General features: G+C 38.6%; 1 protein-coding gene across 3 annotated transcripts in view; it reads right to left on the bottom strand.

Moving 5' to 3' along the window:
- Positions 1-22,369, bottom strand: part of LOC105477886 (syntaxin binding protein 6) — a 254,686-nt gene that overhangs the window by 159,084 nt on the left and 73,233 nt on the right. For all 3 annotated transcript variants that reach the window (XM_011734772.3, XM_011734774.2, XM_011734773.3), the window contains exon 2: positions 19,622-19,810. In XM_011734772.3, coding sequence (XP_011733074.1) covers positions 19,622-19,775 — 154 coding nt within the window. In that variant the 5' untranslated portion in view covers positions 19,776-19,810. The remainder of the gene's footprint in view (positions 1-19,621; positions 19,811-22,369) is intronic.

The following is a 22,369-nucleotide window of genomic DNA, read 5'->3' as shown; positions in this document are numbered from 1 at the left end:
GACAACAACCACAGTCAGAGCTGCTTCCTTGCAATAGCACCTATTGTGTGTCAGGAAATAAGTAAGTCAGGTGCTTCATATATGCAGCATTACTTCACATGTTTACAACCACTCCAAATATTCAGCTTTCGAGCTGAGGAAACCAAGGCACAGAGAGAGGGAGTAACTTGCTCAAAATCACACAGCTGGTGTCAGTGTAAGACTCAAACCCTAGTCTCTTTGATTTTGAAACCCACACCCTTTACTCCACTGCATTGTGCAGCTCTTGGCTACTGATCCCCATACATACCCAAAAGCACAACAGAGTCAAATTTTCAAATGGTAGACAGTTGGGTAATTGAACATGAAGAAAACAGTGCCTACTAGGTATCTGGTCACATGGGTCAATGGAATTAAGGGAGAAAATAAATAACTGCACCTTTGAATAGACTGGCGTTACACTGAAAAGAATAGGACCTCGGTAAGGAATTCAACACCAAGTTACAGAGACTGGCACACTGACAGCAGAGGGCTTTGTGGCTACCTATAGGGACACAGGGATAGGTGGTCAGGGACATGGCTGAAGCACTACTAAGTTCTCGGATAAAGGTTTTGCTTGTAAAGCTTTTAATGGTAGAATAAAATCCAAATGAAAGTCATTCATTTGCATAAAAATGGGTATGAAGAAAATAAAATGATAAACCAGAAATTGGTTTTCAGAAGTTTCTTTTATATCCTTAAAGTGTATTATCAAACTGCAGGGAATTCTAGCTTTTCCGGGACTGGGCACTCAGCTTAAGCCATGCTTGCGTACAAACTGGTGAAAGCTGCCTGCTGCCTGCTGGGGTTTAAGACTCTCCACCCAACAAAGACATTCTAAGAAGTAAATAAGGACTGACAGCACATCAGCTTAAAAAGCGATAAACAAACAAAATAACTCACACTAAATAATGAGGCAGGGGTTTCAGTGCTGTTTTTATTTTTGTAATACACTGACTGACTACGCCTTCAACACCAAAAACCCAAACTTCACTCTTAACAGGTTCTAACATTCCTGCTATTTCAGGACAATGGCACTTTGGGTGTCAACAGGTAATGCAGACACAAAGCAGTTAGGTTGTGCATCCCTCTGTGTTCTTCACTTGGACATACTGCTTTTCAAGCATTCGGTGTATTCTTGTGGCTCCTAAGCTCCCTGAGGACGGAGTCACATTTTCCATAATTCTGCACTCCTCTACACATACACACTAGGCTCAGCACACTACTAACCAGCAATTCCTGAGGTCTCTGATGTGCCAGGCCCGGTGCCAGTCTTTTTGCTCGTGGTCTTATTTAATTTACACACCAAGTCCATAAGGTATGAGTTGTTCCCGTTGTGTAGGAAAGCAATCACGGAGGTTAGGTATGTTCTGTGGCCACGGCTAGAAAAGGAGATGGCTGAGATTTGAAGAGACTTCTGTCTGACCCCAGTCAAGCTCTTACACCACTCCAAAACCTGGCATATTGAAGGACATTTGTAAGCATCTAGCCTTGTTTTAAATTGAAACTCTATTGGTTTGTCCTTTAGAAAAAAATGGAAAATTTCCATCTTCAGAATAGAACACTTCAATCAAGCTAGTGGCAAAACTTGTGATCACGATCCTAATGTGCGTCAAGCTCCTGGGACTAGAAACTCTCTTCTGCCCAGTGATAGAACTTTGATTCCTGTTTGAGGAATGTGCAAAGTCACCAGCTGCCTTCTCGCCTTTTCTAGTTCCATCTCTGGCAGATAACTGACAACTTTTATTCCTCAAGCCAGTAGAAGAATGCTTTCAAATGCTAGATGAGAGTGATGATGGAACTACCATTTATTAAGCATTTACTATATTCTGGGGTTAAGCCAGGCAGTTTAATGTACATTTTCTCTCACAATTTTTTCTTAAGTCCTCCCACTAGCCCTCTAAGATAGGTACTTTTAATCAACATCTTACATAAATGGAAACTATGGCTTGAAAGGCCATCTGGCCCTCTAGGTTACATAGATTTCACAGCTAGTCAGTCGTAGAAACAGGATTCAAGTCCATGTTTTTACTATTGCCAAGGCTTTTGCTCTTACACAGTTACTTCTGATGAGTTACTTTGATTCTGGAAATAAAAGAAATGCAGAATATGCATGCAGAACCATTACTAGGCCATAGATTTCCCCAGTTGGTACCTATGTATGACAAAATAAAGCCTCATATCAGAAAAGAGTGATGCAACTTCTCACCGATATGGTATATCTGACTTCCAACATACACAAAGTACTCTTTCTTTTCAAAACCCATTAGAAATATGGAAAAATGATGCTCTACAAAGTACCTCTCATAAAAACAAAACTTAAAGCTCTAACTGGATTCAATGCGGTTAGGCTAAAAATAGAATAATCCAACTTATAAATCTAAATATTTCAATACAAATCTCTTTTTTAATATTGCACATACCAAAGTATTTATAATGCTCACTACATTGTATAACACCAAGCCCTGTATCCTCAAAAGACTTTATGTACCATCATCCAATTCCTACCTCGAGGCAAAAATTAAACTGGTCACAGGAAAATTTAAACTCATTTCTGCAAAACTCTCCCCCTGCTTGTGACCTGTAAGGTATTTCCAGCCCAGACTTAAAGAGCTCATTTTACGGGGAAGAAGATTCCTTTCTTCCACTGACCTTAGCATTTACAGAGCTGTATTGTAGCTCAAAATAAAATTAGATTTTGGAAGGAAAAGAGTTTGAAATGTTATGTAGAAAAATATTGGCAACAAGATTCCTAGTATATCACAGCCTTAAAACTAGAGAATTTTATCTGGAAGGCTGGCTACACAGAGGTTTAAAAAAACACCATAAACACACTTTTTGAAACTGAAGAAGACATTTATAATCCCAAGTGCCGTGGGTTAATAGGTCAATTTAGGAAAACGAGTAATGCAAGGCTCTTTAGTATCAAGTTGCATTTTTTTTTCCTGTAATACTCTCCATTAGAACGCAAAAACCAACAGAAGCCAAATTAAATGAAATCAAAATCCATTTAACAGAGTATCCTCTAAATTCAAGGTAAAGACCATTACTATCTGAAAGATTCCAAGCAAGAGTCCTTAAATATCAAGAAAGAAGAGTCCTTAAATATCAGCAAAGAACAAATGAACGCTTCCAACAGACACATAAGGAAGTAAGTGCTCTAGAACAGTGATCTAAACAGGAGGTCCCGGTGTTTGTCATAATGTGTGTATCAACCCCAGCTATAATTATCCAGGAAGGTATAAAATGGGTGATAGTGGTTGATCAATAAATGTTCTCAGTGTTACTATGACCACCACCACTACCACTAGTTTTAGCAGAGTTGCCACTTTTTGCAAACACAAGTCTCTTCAAGGGAAGGGGTTTAAGCAACATCTCAGTCTTCAAAGGTTTTTGTAAACTGTATTATTTCTTTCCTAACATATCAGATCAGCCACTCTGAGGAAATGTGTTTTTAATAGTCTTGGTAAGGGAAGAGAAAAGGTCATCTTAGAGTGAGAGAACAGTGGCCAAGCATGGTGGTTTGCAAAGACAAGCCCTGGGAAGCAAACGGCACGAGAGGCGAATGGTAGCTGGACAGGTCACCTGAGTGAGGAGCAACAGCGATGGGGACAACACAGAGCAATCTCTCCTTCAGACCATTTCAGAAACATGTCAGAAAATCAGGTCCAGTCTCAGAGCTATGTCATTTTTAAAAACAAAAGTGATATTTTTAACAGTTCCCAATTTCGTGGAAAAGGAGGATTGTGACTTCACTTTTATCTTTAGGTAAGATGTGGCACATGTAAATGTTTTTGGAGACACAATATTTGAATCCTAGTTCAAAAAAATTCCTTCCCAAAAAGCGGCATAGCAGTGCTACGAGGATCTATACAGTTCTTAAATATAAAGTATAACAACTGACAAAGGGCAATAATTATGTGCAAAAAGGTGAAGGCACTAGCCCAAACGGAATTGCTCATAAGAGAACCGAGGACTTTGCTGTATCAGCCAAGAATGAGACTCCCTTGGATGAATCCATAAATGTCAGGTCCAGAAAGGAAATGTAGGTTTCCCTTTTTCAAACAGTACAAAAGGCCAAGAAGCTTTAGAACTAAACAAACCAGGCCTGACCTCATAATAGTGTACTAAAAGCAAAGTCACAGATGTTTACATTCAGTCCAAATCAAGCCTATTATTAGAACTGAAACAAATAATTGTTTCATCCAGATTTCAGGTTCCAAAAGGAGAGCGGACAGCCTGTGAAAGGAGAACCATCATTTGCAACTGCTAAGTGCTAAGCACTGTGACAGGCCTCTTGCCTGTGTTAGGACACTTTGTCCACACAGCAGCAGAATCTCTAACCCATAGAAAGCCATGGAATCTGGGGGCAGATTGAGAGCAACGAGTGGGGGCTGAGACTGAGTCCAAAGGGCAGTTACATGCTCACTACCTCTGAAGCCAGACATTTTACAACAGTTGATCACAGGTCACTGACCAGAAGTTATTTGTACTGTAGCAAAGGTTTCTACCTCTTAGGACTCTAGCCTAGGGTCTCTAACCATGACTATGCATCCCTTCAATAAAAAATTTATGACCATTAACCCCTAGTAGATGCAAATTTTAAATTATATACATGAACACTGTTCTACTATATTATGGTAATTATAAAGCATATATGAAATATGTAAGTTAGAAAACAATTATATTTTAAATTTTAAATTGAAGTTTTAATATTTTATTCTCCTAACCCAATGGATCAGGCAGTGTATCACACTTAGAGACTGGCTTTTTTTGGTCTTTCTCTTCCAAAACACTCCCAATGGGCACATTCTGCTTCATGGGTCCCCAAGTCTAGGAGGAACTGACAGAAGTGGAATAGGTCTGCACACTTGGCCTTTACAGCTGAACCCATATTCAGTTTCTTACAATAATCAAACTTGAGAAGTGAGAGAGCGACTTCTTTGATCATCAGTAGACAGGCTCTTCCCAAGAGTGGTACAAACTGTTCTTGCATACAGATATGAAAAGGAATGTCACAGAGACACGTATCTTCAAATTCAGCTTGGCCACTAATCACATCTCTTTCTCATCTAACCCCACTTCAACCAGAGTCAAAAATTAAACTGGAAAGATCTGAACATGTTCTTTTTTCTTCTTTTGCCTGACTGTAATGATTCTGTGATGTTAGGCAAAGCATCCAATTTCTGCAGGCCTCATTTATTCATGTAAACATTGGCATTAGCTTTGATAATGACTAAGGATTCTTGTGGACATAAAAATCTAAAGTTCTAAAAAAATTCCTTTGTCAATTTTCCTAATATGGCATGTATATACTATGGAATATTATGCAGCTATAAAACTAACACAGGAACAGAAAACAAAATACCTACCACATGCTGTTACTTTAAGGTGGGAGCTAAATGATGAGAACTCAAGGAGACAAAGAAGGGAACAACAGACACTGGGGTCTAGTTGAGGGCGGAAAGTGGGAGAAGGGAGAGAATCAGAAAAATAACTATTGAGTAATAAGCTTAGTACCTAGGTGATAAAACAATCTGTACAACAAACCCCTGTGGCATAAGTTTACCTATATAACAAACACGCATGAACCCTAAATAAAAGCTAAAAAAAAATTAATAGGAACAGATTTCAGAACTAAAAACAAAAGCAAACATAAAAGGAATACTATGCAGCTATAAAAAAGAATGAACATGGATGGAGCTAGAGGCCACTATTCTAAGTGAAATAACTCAGAAACAGAACATCAAATACAGAATGTTCTCACTTATAAGTGAGAGCTAAACAATAGGTACACATGGACATAAAGATGGAAATGACAGATACCAGGGACTCTAAAAGGCAGCAGGGTGGAAAGGAGTGAAGATTTAAAAATTACCTATCCAATACGATGTTCACTATTTGAATTATGGGTTCACTAGAAACCCAAGCTCCACCAGTAGGCAAAATATCCATGTAACAAACCTGCACATGTACCCTGTAAATCTAAACTAAAAAAATAATTTTTTGAAAAGTTAATTTTTCTCACCCTGGTTTCTCTCTATGTTCAAATGTTGGCTGTGATATAATGTGAAATGTGAATCATGAATTAAATGTGCTGACCTAGAAAAAAAAAACATAAATATGTTTGGTTGACATTTACCACTTCTCCCATCCCTCATCTAACAATAATACAGTAGAAGATGCAGATGCCTGATGGTTTCTTAACTGAACCAGACCAAATGCATGAGGTACCTCTTTTGTAGGATATAGGGTTGAATCTAGGTAAGACACCTTCTTCTCCTCTCTTTCTCTGCAAACACAGACAAAAATCGCAAATGCACAGTATCTTTATGTACACCTGCAAATGTATATGAAAATCAAATAATGGCATAACCCTAAAGTGAGCAGGCATTATATGCACCTCAAAGACCTGGTGTAGACAATGTTAAATTTTAAAGGGATTGTTAACTGGTTGTTAAGCACACAAAGTACAAGATATTTTATTTTATTTTATTTATTTATTTATTTATTATTTTTTGAGACAGAATCTCGCTCTGTCACCTAGCCTGGAGTGCAGAGGCACAATCTTGGCTCACGGCAACGTCTGCCTCCCGGGTTCAAGCAATTCTCCTGCCTCTGCCTCCTGAGTAGCTGGGATTACAGGCATGCGCCACCACACCTGACTAATCTTTGTATTTTTAGTAGACACAGGGTTTCTCCATGTTGGCCAGGCTGGTCTCGGACTCCTGACCTCAAGTGATGCGCCCGCCTCAGCCTCCCAAAATGCTGGGATTACACGTGTCAATTACAGTAATATTGTTAAATACAATAAAATTGATAAGATATTTTAAGAGGTTCTGGTGGACTGGGGTTTTAAAATAAGTTAATTTTTGGCTCATGGCAGAGCACTAAGCAGGGCTCTGATTCCAGTGCCATCCTACCACCCACTAGCAGTGTGAATGTTTCCTCTAACAGTTACCCATGTGTTCCTTAGTTTTCTCATTGTAAGATAGGTATTCTTTTTTTAAAGCAAGACCAAGATCATTATTTCTCCTGGTGAAAACTGAAAAAAGAAATCAAGCAATAGATGAATGATTAAATATTATATGGTACTCAAGGAGACATTAAAATTATCCTTATAATAAATGTATAAAACTAAAATTCTTGTTACCATGTTAAATTAAAAATGAGAACAAAATTATACCTAGATACTATAAAAGGGGAGGAGTATTAAAAAACATGAATCCTGAAAAGCCAAAGCCATGATTTTCCCATTGTTCTCATGTTTTTTATAAATAATATGTATACATTTATAGGAGGAACATTCTCAAAAATCATGGATCCAAGAACACAGTTGACTCTGACCTGTCCACAAGATAGAAAGGATTCTGAACAGAGGTATAACCCATGTAATTACTGCTTGTGTGCATTAGCTAGAAAACAGAGGAGGGCGGCTCATGCTTCCTTTCAGGAAGATGAAAACTTGGATCTCAAGGAATAAAGACCAGTACATTCTTGCTATCTCGAAACCATTTGCCACGACCCTATACACTTCTCAGAGCAGGGTACTTGTTAAACTGATAAAAACATCAAAATGCAGGGTAGCATGAGGTCTACAACCTCAGCCACATGGGATCCACACAAAGTGGATGAAGAATAATTTGTGTGAAAAGGGTAGAGGTGAGACAGTATGAAAATCCTCTGAGAGATTAAAACCGAAAACCAAGAATCCAGTTTCCATTTCTCTTTGGAAAGCCCTCCTTAAGGAAATGTAGAATTGAAAATGGTTACAATGAGAAAAGAGCATTTGGGGAAAGTTTTGATATATCCAATGCCCATTAAATGATCACTTGTTACTACATTAAATGAACTCTTTCTTCAAGAGAAACACTCAGGTACTTCACAATTTTAAGACAACAGCTTTCCATTGTAGGCCACAATGGAAGCATTTATAAATTGCTCATTTTGAACGATTCTAAAAGTCTGAATATATTAGAGAAATCTGCATTTTCCTCTTGGTCATTGGTCCAATAAGTAGAATAAAATCTCCCTTTTAATTCCCTCGGAAACCTGACGGATTCCGAGGGAATTAAAAGACCACCCAGTAGCATCTTAGTGTGAACAACAGCAAGTTTCTTAAAAAAAAAAAAAAAAAAAAAAAAAAAAAAGCCAAAACAAGCACTAGCCACTGTAACCCAGAGTGAATGTGTGAGCTCACATCCTGGAGGTCAAACCCAGAAAGTGAGTCCAGAGCTTAGGCAGTCTCAGTTCTTACAGAGGCACAGCAGACCTGGGATTATGCCCAATTTTCCCGGCCTAGACACTTCATTTGTTCCACAAGGACGCTGTGATCAAAGCACTGGGAACAGAAAGGAGGTATCTACAACAGTCTCTACTCTCTAGAGGCTGACAGTCCACAGAAGTAAACAGAAAGCCAACTGACAAAGCCCAGCAATGCTAAGTGCTATTACAGAGATGACATGGGAGGCCAGAGGGGACACATGTTCACACTCAGAGCACAGTAACTACCTGGTCTATTCTCTATGGTATTGGACAGCTTGGCAACCTCACTGTGCTTGTGGCTAATAGTTTCTTCTGGAAAATTCTGCATATGGTTTAGCATGACTGGAACTGAGATAGAAATGTCAGTCATTTGTATTGTCTCTCCCTCTCTGTCTCTTCTTCATGGAAGTTGAGTACCTTCTATGCATCAGGCATTACATATGCACCTATAGTTCAGTTGCTCCTCAAAATACCCTGTGAATTTATTGCCATTTTAAAGATGAGAAAACTGAGTTTCAAAGACATGACAGAGCTAGTACAGTTATCATTCTCTCTCTCTCTCTCTCTGTGTGTGTGTGTGTGTGTGTGTGTGTGTGTGTGTGTATGTAAAGAAAGGGTAACAGGAAAGAGTTGGAGAAACAAGAACCTGATCTGGGCTGAGAAGCCGGGTCCACAGGCATTTGTATCAGCCTCTCCCACTTCTGATGTTTGCTTAACAGTGAACTTGACTGACCTCAAAGAACATTTTGTTTTATTTTGTTTTAATTTTTCTTTTGATCCAGTAAAGATAGGTGTAGGAAAATAACATCTCCCATTTCAGGGATAGGACCTTGATTGACTAACCCAGTTCTAACTCCCTGTGAAGCAGGATAAACAGGCCTAAACACAAAGGGCTTCTGCACCCAACAGTCCCAGTATTGTGCAAATATTCGTTATTAGAGTGGAAATTTTCAAACTCTAAAATAGAACAGCAGTGTGATGCCACCTAATATTCTAGCTTTGGGGAAAAACAATGTTGGAATCTAGGTAATCGAGAGTAGACCAGTTTAAAAATGGCGGGTCAGAATGACCTTAAGATTCCTGTCAGGAGTGGGACACAGACTGCAGAGGATGCAAACCGGAGAGGGAATGAAGAAAAACTGTAGGGAAGGAGAGGGAGAAAACCCCCAAGGCCAAGTCTGGGTTATCATATGATTTTGCTTTACATGACATGGGTCACAGGTGCCTGTCATACATACATATTAACATGTTTTTTTTTCTTTTTGCTGTTGTCTTATAAATGTCTTGAGTCTGTTCCTGAGAGTCAGACTTTATTATTGGATTATTTATTTATTTTTATTTCAATGGGTTTTGGGGGGTAAAGGTGGTATTTGATCATTAACATGTTTTTAAAAAGCTATAGATGAGCAATCTTTATCTGGCAAGAACCGTTAGTGGGATAGTGAGTATCCCACTAATGATAAAATAATAGTATTGCTCATAAAGCTGAATACCTTCCATGTATCATGCATTACACACACGTGTACACAGTTCAGTTATTCTTCAAAATACCCTGTGAATTTAATGCAGAGATACAGATATGATTGCCATTTTATAGATGAGAAAACTGAATTTCAAAGACATGACAGAGTACAGTCAGCGTTTTACGTAAGTCAGTCTTCTGTCTACCCTGTGTTCTTCTATAGCTGGGGTTGGGAATTCTCACAGGGCGCAATAGGTGCCTCTGACTATAGTTTACTGACAAAAGCCTCACTACCACACACAGTAAGGTGCACTAACTTCTCAAAGTGTTAACCTCGAAAATCAGCCAAAGAATGCATCTATGTGGCTTAAAACAGTGCCTTCTTGGTAGGCTGCTGTTTAGGATGTCTGCCAGGTACACAGTGGCTTGCCAGCCACATGCCAGAAGGAGAGCTGTCTTAGTTTGCAATCTCCCTAACCACCACTTGCTCTACCTTTGCAATTAGTCAAAACTAATCATAACGAACATAAGTGAGTGAGTTGTGAAACTCCTGTTCTTAACAGTGGGCTGTGTGGTGGGAGAGCACACAGATGGAGTTTCCTTTTTAAATGAAATATTTGGCACTAGCCTCTGTTAAGAGTTTTCCCTTGTTTCCATCTGGTTTTAGTATTGGAAGGCATACATGAGAGAATGGAAAAAGAAAACTCTGTTGGCGTGCTAAACCACTAGAAAAGCTGAAGTCACTGACAGCACATCCTCTAAATCCTCAGAGATTAGCACACTCTGCTCAAGGAATGTTGTCACATTGTTTTTAAGAGGGGAGAGTTCTGTTCTCCAGATCTAGCCCCGTCTTGGGGGAAAAAAAGAATGACAGTGTGTCTACTTTGGAGTCAGATGGACCCAGGCATGAGTCAGCACCCTCATTGTTTAGCCACCTGACCCTAGCCAGTGCATCTACCAGCATTAAACCTCAGGTATTTCATCTGTAAAGTAGAAATAACAAGAGAAGGCTGTTGTGAGGATTAAATGAGATGATACCCCATTGAATGCTTACTTATCTATTTTTGAACTTTCCTAATCACAAGGTTTTAGGAAAGACAAATGTTATTATCACTGGTTTTCACAGGAAGAGATCTAGAACCACGAAGGAAACTCTAAAAAAAAATTTCAGGCATCTATTTTTTTTACTACACAATGGAAGAAAACAAATTCATATGTGGCAGTGTCCCTGCCAGGAGCCTCTCCAAATTTCCCCGGGGGGTTCATCTGCTAAGAGTCAAATATATCTACTAACAGTGCCACTGTAATATGTGAATTTCTTAACAGTCCAGTTGTTGGTATACAGGAATGTTACCACCCAGCCAAAACCAACCAAAGCCTAAACCTGTAGGAGACCAGAGTAATACCGAGACATGACTATAACTAAAGCCGCATGAAAGGGTAAGAAAAGGCGTTTGGTTTGGCAAGTCTTTTCTCACACAATCCCTACGCCTACTAGAGAACGAGAGCACAGCACAGTGGATGAGGAAGTAGGCTCTAGAATCAAACCTGGGTTCAAGTCCTTGTTTTGTCACTCGCTAGCTGAGGATCTTGGGCAAGCTGACTTGCCTCTATATGCTCAGTTTCCTCGTCTACAAAATAAGAACTATTATCTACCTCATAGCACTGTTATAAGGATTAAAGCAGTTAACATGTGGAAAGGGTACAGAATATGTCTGAACTCAATAAATACCACAACAACTATTATTATTACTATTACTAATCCCACAGCAGGCTGATGCCACCCTGACTGTACGAGCACTGAAGCATGCGATGGGCCATGGCAGGTGCTGCCCTGCAGGTCATTTAAAATTATACCTGGTGGCCAAACCTACTGAACTAGAAAATGTTTCAGAGGAAAATCCCCTCCTTTTCAATTCATGTAACCAATGGTTATTGTTTTACAAATGCTTTAATCAAATATGTCTGTGCACATATCCTAGAAGAGCCAAATGCTCAATAAATGGTATAACAAAAGATACTGCATTTTTATAAAATTAAAAAGGATGTAAGAAAACTCACAATCAAGGCACTGAAAATAACTTTGGTTTTTTATTGCCTTGCCTTGTAGAGTTAAAGTTTTATAGCTGGATGTACACATCAAATCTCTACAGTAAAGAGACAAAAGGCTTACCCTGATATATATTCCAATGTAGGAAAGTCTATTAATCAATAACCTCAGAAATGAGATAGAATGACACTGTGGAGGCCAAAAGTGTGCCACATCTCTATCAATTGTGAAGAGCCAGAAAGGAATCTACTATTTAAAACACAGTCCTCTCCACCACACCCCTCCCAAGTGAATCAGAAGAAATGAGGTGCTGTGGCAGTTGCACATGGCCATAGGTCAGGGATCAGGTAGATGTCTGACTCTGCCACTTCCAAAATGGTGACCCCAGGAGATCATGACCTCTGATGAACACTGGTTCCTTGATCTGTGAAATGAGAACACACCACCCAATAAACAGGGATGCCGCAGGGATTAACTGGAATTAAATAATATGATATGCATAAGATGAATACTTTTTACTTTTATATAATTTTTTAAAAACTTCTTAATTTCAGTAATATTCACTATTTATATTTTATATATATAAAATTATTGTAGTTGATTTGCATTTCCTCTTTCACTGCTAATACCCTGGTGTGCCTCTGACTTCAGTGTGAATATCTTCATTTGTCCTGAGTAAAAACTCTTGAAAAGTCAACTTACCACTGCTGAATAAACCATTTCTACCAAGGTCAAATTTCATCTGCCTTGTCTCTTCTCTCTCTTCTAATATTTATAGACTTTGAGATGAGAACTGGTCTGAATTAGAAAGTAAATAAAAAGAGTTTCTCTCCTATGCCAGATCACTGACAATTAAATTTGGTTACCCTAATTCCAGTAACAACCCGTAAAGAATTTTCTCAAATGCTCATAAATGTTTAAGTGTTGATATTAACTACCTGGATTCTTCTCTACGTGACATGCATGAAAGAAGAATGAAATTTGGTATAAAACTTCCATGAGGGTTCAGATCCCTAGAATCTCAGAACCCACAATAAACCTGAATCGAACTACTCTGAATTTTTCAACTGAATAAACTAAGCCCAGAAAAATCAGATGTTTGACCATGGCCAGACAAGAAGAAAGAAATTAAAGAAGTTTTTAATAAAATTGAGTACCAAAACTATATCATTATGTCAGATATCCCAATAAGACAACCCAGAGTATACCTTCCCACAACAGTAAAACTTCTCAACCTTAGCTTCAGAAGTTCTTGCCTAACACTTTCAAAATACAGATTAGCTTCCCCACCAGCCCCCCCTGCTGCATTAGAACCAGGCTATCTGTCCTTTGAGAAATTCTAGAGGGTATTATAAGGAACACCTAGGGCTGCCAATCACTGAGATAAAGGGCAGTATTGGCAGGTTCCATGCTCCTAATACATGTCGTTACCTGCCATGGGTATCTATTTACATAAATTATTTCATCAAAAAGCATTCAGAACTTTTTCCTGAAGAAAATTTTGCTCTCCCTACCAATCTAAAACCATTTTGAAAAGATTAAGATTTTCTGTTTCAACAAAACATGTAGAAGAATGTACTAATCACAAAAATTAAAGCTCCCACATGCTCCTTCTCTGGGGATGAGTAGCAGCCAAGGGAAGATTTTTACCCATTTATGGATATAAAGGGTAGCATCATATATTACACACACATAATTAAAACAGGATCCAGAAAATAGATTTTAAACCTGAAATTACAGAATGTTTGGTAGGTAACTGATGTCTAATAACAAACTGCTTTTAACTTAGCATATTTCTAGTTTAGCTTTATAGACCCATATTATCATGGACAACTGACTATAGAAATTGTGGGTAGGGCTTACTTTACACTTTGAATGTGTTAACAGTTCTAAGTTACAAATAAAGTTTACACTATAATCAGGTACGTAGTAAACAAAAAACTCAAATAGCATCTTCCATTAAGCATCTGTTGTGTCTCTATCAAGCAATATGCCAGGTGCTATAAGGAATTTATCATTAACAAAATTTACCATTGACCAGTCTTTGAGCAACCTAATCCACATGAGTAAGCAAGAATGAAAAGACAGCACAAAATAAAGATTTTGTATATAGACAGACCATACAGATGCAAGCATAGGTTTAGATGATACACAGCTGCTTCTATCAGAACGTTCAAAAAGGCCACTGGAATAACCTCTCATGCCTATAAAGTAAAGGGTTAGTTTCCGCCCACCCGAGGAGGTGCACGGAGATAAGGAGGTCAATATTTCCCACTAGTGACTCTGTAAAAGTGTTTTTAAAGTAATCAACTTTGGCTGGACGTGGTGGCTCACACCTGTAATCCCAAAACTTTGGGAGGCTAGGGTGGGTGGATGGCCTGAGGTCAGGAGTTAGAGACCAGCCTGGTCAACATGGTGAAAGGCTATCTCTATTAAAAATACAAAATTAGTCGGGTGCATTGGCGTGAGCCTGTAGTCCCAGCTACTCAGGAGGCTGAGGCAGGAGAATTGCTTGAACCCAGGAGGTGGAGGTTGCAGTGAGCTGAGATCGCACCACTATACTCCAGCCTGGGCAACAGAGTGAGATTCCGTCTTAAAAAAAAAAAAAAATCAATTTCATTGAAATACATTTACATATAATAAAATACACCCATTTTAAGTGTGTAGCCTGATGAGCTGTCAAAAATGTATACACCTGTGTAATCAACACCACAATCAACAAACAGAACACCTAACGTCACTGCGAAAAATCGCCTCAGGCCCCTTCTCAGTCAATCCTGCCACTACATCTTACTCTCGTCTGTTCTAGAATGTCATATAAATGGAATCACATAGTATATTGATGCTTCTGTCTGTTTTTTTTTTTCCCACAACATAATGCTTTTGAGATTCATCCATGTTGCTACATATATTGCTAGTTCATTTCTTTTTACTGCAAGGTAGTATTCCACTGCAAAAATGTAAAATAATTTGTTTATGCGTTTAAATATATAGATGGATATTTGAGTTATTTCTGGGTTTTGGTTATTATGAATGAGACGGTTATGAATATTTGTGTACAAGTCTTTAGACGGATGTATGTTTTTATTTTTTCTCTTGAGTATATGCCTAGTAATGGGGTGCATGTTTGACTTTACAAAAAACTGCCAAGTTGTTTGCTAAAGCAGTCATATCATTTTTACATTCTCATCAGCAAAGTATGAGAGCTCAAATTGCTTCACATGTTTGTTAACACTTGGTATTGTCAGTATTTTTAATTTTAGTCATTGCTGAAAAGAAAAAGCAGAAACCAATGCTTTAAGAATGTTAATCACAGAGGCGTCTCAGTACATAAGCATTTGTACATATCATTCGAGAAGTCAATCAATCCGTGATTCCAGTGAGAAACACTCAAATCCTATCCCAAGACGCCATAAAGAACTGGAGAGATTCTTTTTCTCCTTCTATAATTAAACCTAAATAAACTAAGAAAGATCATCTTATTTATCCCACTCCAGTACCTTTTTTGGATACCTCCAAAGGATATTTAAACCGCTCTGAAAACAGTAAGTCTTATGATCACAGACCTCTAACTCTGATCATAAACTGTATTAGATATTGGGAAAAAATTCACACGAAGAAAAGTTAGTAAAAGACATTGGATATATATGAAACACCCATGTCTAGATACATATTTTGGCAAGCTTTTAAAGCAGTGATACTTCTCCCTTTTTTAAAATTTAATGCTTCATGCTGTTTGAAGAATGGTTAAAAATTATTTGCAGACATTGTCCTAATTTGGACAAAGTTTGCCAGTTCAAAATGGATCGCTGGATTTCATCAACCAAACCACAATAGTTGAAGGGCCTGGCCTCCCAGAAGGCGTAGGCAGTTCACACTAATAGCAGGAAGAAGACTGTCATTCCAGGGCTCGGCTTTCACTTCACAGACTCCTATGAGAGCTGAGCTACAAAGAGGTCATCCCTACCTAGACTGAATAGAATAGGAGAAATTCAAAATCCTGCTTAGTCTTTTAATGAACCTGCCATTTCCTCTGCCTGGAATGCCCTCTCACCCACACAATCCTCTTTTCAAAACCAGTGAAGCCCTGCTTTTCTCGAAATTCTTGGTTCTCCCAACCAGGACAAATTCTCTGCATACATGTGTTTGCATCATTGTATTTTTTTAAATCTTTCACAGTTTATAACTATGTTTATTTTAGTGACAGATTAATGTCTATTGCTGCTTGCCCACCAAATGAGGTAAGCTGCACGAATTCTTTTCATAGCGGTACCCACAGAAGCTAGAATGCTTGGCACAGAAAAGTTCTTAATAAATATTTGACTAATTGCTAATTAAAACATTACCTTATCAGGGATGTAACTGATATGCTTCTAAGCTTCGCACAAGTTAAAGAATAAAGGTGGCTGCTTCTTTGTCACTTACAAGAAAAATCAAACTGCAAAAATCTTGGGTGTCAAAGTTGCCTGCCCTTCTCCTGCCCCAATTTCCACTATACTATCTGCTTCAGTGTCAGATCTACTGTATCAATATGTTCTCTCAAGATTCAAAACCATGAAAAGACTGAAGAACAAAAGATTTTCCTCCATTAGAATGCAACAAAAAACCAATTCTCACAGTTTTGGACTTTAAACCTGAAGGTCTTGGTAATTTGTAAAGGAAATACAGTTATTCCTTAAGTCCCAGGTCATTATCTTCTATGGCAGGGGAAATGAAATGGTTATTCTATTTCACTGAGATGAGGTTGTTAGAGTCCCTATATCACTCTTGGAGGCTTCATGATCAGAATTCGGCAGACAATAGCACATGCCTAAAATGCAAACAACTGTTCGTCAATTATACATATGTACTAGGCAAAATTCAAGTGGCTTCTAGACCATCTACCTTTCTTTCAACTACTCATCTACAAGAAATCTCAATGAAATATTGAGAAAATAGAGCTTAACAAAATTAGAATCACTAGGTGTCTATACTAGGCCAATGTTCAGCCCAGCCCAAATGCAAATCAATATTTATTTAAGTGTATTCTATTCATCGTTTGTGTAAGCAGAACTCTGGAATCTAAATTTAAGAATATGAAAATATTTTTAAGACCTGGGCTGGGCATGGTGGCTCATGCATAATCCTAGCACTTTCAGAGGCCAAGGAGAAATGACTGTTTGGAGCTGGGAGTTTGAGACCAGCCTGGGCAATATGACAAGACCCCATTGCCACAAAAATGGCAAAAATGGTGGTTCATCCCTGCAATCCCAGCACTTTGGGAAGACTAAGTAGGAGGATTGCTTGAGCCCAGGAGTTCGAGACCAGCCTAGGCAACAGAGTGAGAACTCATCTTCACAAAAAAATACAAAAATCAGCTGGGCACAGTGTTGTGTGCCTGCAGTCCCAGCTCTCAGGAGGCTGAGGCAGGAGGATCGATTGAACCCAAGGAGGTCAAGGCTGCAGTGGGCCATGGCTGTCCTACTGCACTCCAGCCAGGGCAACAGAGTGAGACCCTGTCTCAAAACAAAACTAAACAAAACAAAACACACTTGAATTTCATTAATAAAATTCTAGGAAGGTATCAGGTGAGGCTACTTCTTTCTTCCACTTAGTCATTAGATATTAATTGAGGCCCTAGAATATGCCAGGCACTGCTTAGCACACTAAAGAAATACAAATGTCTTCTAACAATAACCAAGTTTTCTTTATTAACCTAATCCTTATTTTTAATAAACAGAAACCAATGTTTCAAGGTCAATTCTCTCACACTCATTTAAATAAAAGCTTTCTTCCTTTTTTTTTTTTTTAAGCAGAGTCTCACTCTATCACCCAGGCTGGAGTGCAGTGGTATGATCTCGGCTCATTGCAACCTCTGCCTCCCGAGTTCAAGCGATTCTCCCGTCTCAGCTGTCTGAGTAGCTGGGATTATAGGCGGACACCACCATGCCTGGCTAATTTTTGTGTTTTTAATAGACAGGGTTTTACTATGTTGGCCAGGCTGGTCTCGAACTCCTGGCCTCAGATGATTCTCCTGCCTTGGCCTCCCAAAGTGCTGGGCATTTATAGGCATGAGCCACCACCAGGCCTGGCCCATTGAAAAATAATTCTTACCAAAGTGTTATGTTCTTACTTCATTTTTTTCGTTTGTCTGTTTTAATTACACTTTATGTTCTAGGGTACATGTGCAAAATGTGCAGGTTTGTTATATATGTATACACGTGCCACGTTGGTGTGCTGCACCCATTAACTCGTCATTTACATTAGGTATGTTTCCTAATGCTATCCCTCCCCTGTCCCCCGACCCCACAACAAGCCTGGGTGTGTGATGTTCCCCTTCCTGTGTCCAAGTGTTCTTCATTGTTCAATTCCCACATGAGTGAGAACATGCGGTGTTTGGTTTTCTGTTCTTGCGATAGTTTGCTGAGAATGATGGTTTCCAGCTGCATCCATGTCCCTACAAAGGACATTAACTCATCCTTTTTTATGGCTGCATAGTATTCCATGGTGTATATGTGCCACATTTTCTTAATCCAATCTGTCATTGATGGACATTTAGGTTGGTTCCAAGTCTTTGCTGTTGCGAACAGTGCCGCAATAAACATATGTGTGTTTACTTCGTTTTAATCTAAGACACAATCTTAGAAATTTACATATTCTTTCTGGTAAAAAGTTACTTTTCACTTTGGGAGGCCGAGACGGGTGGATCAAGGTCAGGAGATCCAGACCATCCTGGCTAACACAGTGAAACCCCGTCTCTACTAAAAAATACAAAAAACTAGCCAGGCGAGGTGGCGGGCACCTGCAGTCCCAGCTACTCGGGAGGCTGAGGCAGGAGAATGGCGTAAACTCAGAAGGCAGAGCTTGCAATGAGCTGAGATCCAGCCACTGCACTCCATGACAGAGCGAGACTCTGTCTCAGAAAAAAAAAAAGAAAAGTTACTTTTACCCTAAAATAAATTCTGATAAATGATCAAAGGTTTAATTTTTTAAAAAGCTAGAAAGGGGTCCAAAAAAGTAAAGTTTGATTCCCAAAACTACAATTGAAGGAAATTTTTTACAAAGATAAATTAAAGTAAGCTTAAATCTTCCATCACTCCATACAAGAAATATTATCAAAAATATCACAAATGCCCCAGGTGTTTAGATTAGCATCGCCCATAACTCCATGAAAAATTTATCCAAATTTTATCTCAACAATCTTAATACAAATCCATTGTAAATTCTACAGATCTCCTATAATCACAAACAGAAAGAGACAAAAACAACAACAACAACAACAACAACAACAACAACAACAAGATTCTAAGCTTAATAAAACAGATGCCTCTTCCCGACCAGGCACTGGCTGTCAGGCAAAGCAATGACTTGTGAACTGAATCGACCTTATCACATTCCACAAGGTGCCAATATTTATCTTAAGACAAGTGATTACTGATTATTGGCAACTGTCTAGAAAAACAAAGCTAATGAAAGTCAAGCTGTGAGTAATGACAATTTTCCAGATATCAGGAACTGTTCTAAAAAGAGAATTCCAGAGGATAGCCCATTCTCTGTCAGTGTCCCAGTGAAGGCAAGTATGGACAAACAAGTCTGCAAAACATTTTACAAAAGCTCTTAATGAACTGGAAAATACATCCGAATTGAACTTCACTACCTTTCCAATACATGGCAACCTCAAAAACAGAGGTGTCACCAGTAAACAGGAAGACCACAGAAACAGGGAAAAGCAGCAAGAGAGTGCAGACACCTACAAAACCTGTGAATGTAAACCTCCTGGATACCTCAGAATTAACTGTTTTAAAATAGAAGTTATTTTAATAATATTAATATCTGGTTCTCATTACCTGACAGGCAGATATAAGTTAAATATTCGCCTTGACCTCCAGTTGCCAAGAAAGGAATCTTTTTCTTTGTCCTCCTCTTGACTTGGACAGCTCCCAGCATCCTTTCATCAAGAGGTGCAAAAATTTCCTTGCTGATAGCAGATTTGGCACTCATTGTAGAACAAGCGAGTACAGCACGCAGTGAATCTTCTAAAGAAGCAAAAGAAAGGAAAGTTGGAATTGACAACATTGTAAGGGCTCATACAAGAATCAGCAGCCAGTGAATTTGCAGGTGAAGTAATTTTCAATTTGCAGTTTAATCTCATACTTGCTTGAAATGTATTATAGAAACATTAATAAGCAAGGTCTTCATACTTGCAATAACTATGAAAAAATACAAACAAAAATGGGGTACTTATTCTCCAAAAATGTCAAACACAATATGAGATGAGTAGTACAAACTGGGATCTGGAAAGTTTGTTAATTACTACCCCAACTGCACCTCCCTCTAACTGGCAAGGAGCACCCACTCTATTCCTATTCTGTAAGGAACATGATTTCACAATTCCAGATGACAAGTCTTTCCACTATCCAACAGTCCTTAGCGTCAAGAAATTCTTTATGCCCCTTCAAAACCTCCTTTAATGTAAATCCATTTCCCTAATTCCATTCATAATGGAAATAATTATATCAACTTCTACACAATAACTATACATGCTACAGAAGACCACTAAATTAATACCCTTCTTCTGCCTTTGATCACGCTAAGCAATGAATTCTTATTTATTAGCTTCTTCCAATGGGTCCTACTTTGCAGTGCTCCTCTGCATCTAGTTACCATGCTCTGTACCCTTGACAAACACTCCACATTTTCCTTCAGCCAAAATGGATACAAAATCCTAAAAACATATCTGACTAATGCTAAGTATTTTGGAAATGTTACCCTGCAGCTCCCACATGTTATGCTCCTCTGGTTAACTGGCAGTGGATGCCCAATAATTAAGAAAATAAAGCAGTATGATGCTGACTCACAGTGAGTTCCCCCCAAAACATACAAATGCATAGCCCCCATGTTATATTTAGTTTTCTAAAAGTTGTACTTCACCAATGGTCTTAACTCTGCTTATTAATATCTATTATGTTCAAGGTCAATCTGAAATATTAAGCCTGTCATCCAAAAAGATTCAACAGCAACTTGAGTAAACTTTCTCTATTCTATCATCCTAGTCATAAATAGTCTGTGCCTTAACCATGAATAGGTATTTGTTCAGGCAATTCAACAAATCAAAATTAAAGGCAAAGAGAGGGCCCATGGGTTGGACATGCAGAGTATCAGAGATCCTGCATATGGATCAACAGCATAGCTATCTACAGTAACAGAAGCTCAAAGAGTTGATCAGACTGCTATAAAATTGAGCCAGCTGGTTACAAAAATGCCTGCTATGTGCCACTTCTATGATTAGTATTAGAGATACAAGAAATAATTAAGATATGGTCCCATTTCTCCAGGAACTGACTGCTAACTACATCAGAGGTTTCACTTAAATCCAGATAATTTATGGTAAAAGATCATGCGACCATCCTTCCCAATGTAAGATTCATAAATGTTACACACACAGCTGTTTACCTGTAACCTGTTCACATCTATAACCTCCTGGTAAGAAAGAGATACATTAAAAAAGAACATCTTTCTAGTCAAAGGAATTCTCCTAGTTTTTATTCTGTAATAGAGTAGGTTTTCTTAGCGACACAGAATACCTATCTATACATACACAAAGAATATGTATCTAGATATCCTAGAAATTATAGATCTAATACTCACATCTACTTGTAAGATGTGATCTAATCCCAACATTTTATCATCACCACCAGGTTCTTCATGCTGGCCAAGAACAAAATGACAACAGTGAAGGAGGACCTGTTTTTCAATATGCTGATCACTAGCTGATATGCTATGATTTCCAACAAGTTGGTAACAGAATTTCCTAATTTACAACCATGACTTTCCTAGGCAAGGTGTTATAATTTATCAGTGACTATTTATTTTTTTTAAGAAAGAAACACATACTGGTGATCTTCCAGCTCCAAGGCCACTTGCCTCTTACTATTTGGGTACAGGTGAAAAAGAAAGCCAGCAGTAGCACAGTGGCTTCAAACCATTTGATAAGCAATGTAGAAAGCAAGCAAAGTCCTGAGCTGACTGGGCACTCTTTTTTTTTTTTTTTTTTTTTTTTTTTTTTTTTTTTGAGGCAGAGTCTTGCGCTGTCACCCAGGCTGGAGTGCAGTGGTGCAATCTCGACTCACTGTAACCTCCACTTCCCAGGTTCAATCGATTTTACTGCCTCAGCCTCCCCAGTAGCTGTGATTACAGATGCCTACCACCACGCCCAGTTTTTTTTTTTTTTTTTTGTATTTTTAGTAGAGACAGGGTTTCACCATGTTGGCCAGGCTGGTCTCGAACACCTGATCTCAAGTGATCCACCCGCTTTGGCCTCCCAAAGTGCTAGGATTACAGGCGTGAGCCACCGCGCCCGGTCTCATCAGGTATTCTCGGACCAGCATCTTCCCAGTTGTCATGGCTTTTGCTTTTTCATCTCAGGCTCACAGTTTTCTAAAACTGCAGTTAAAAGAAAAAGAAAGCTATCATTTTATCATATAAAATCTGTCAGAAAAAGGAAAGAAAGAGATATGTAGTTTTACCAAGCTTAGGAAACCTGTTCTTTTTCAAAACTGGTGAGAAATAGAAATGACCTTCTATTGTTTTTTATA

The sequence above is a fragment of the Macaca nemestrina genome, chromosome 7, assembly GCF_043159975.1.
Source record: "Macaca nemestrina isolate mMacNem1 chromosome 7, mMacNem.hap1, whole genome shotgun sequence".
In the NCBI taxonomy this organism is placed as follows: Eukaryota; Metazoa; Chordata; class Mammalia; order Primates; family Cercopithecidae; genus Macaca; species Macaca nemestrina.
This window is presented reverse-complemented; position numbering and strand designations above follow the sequence as displayed.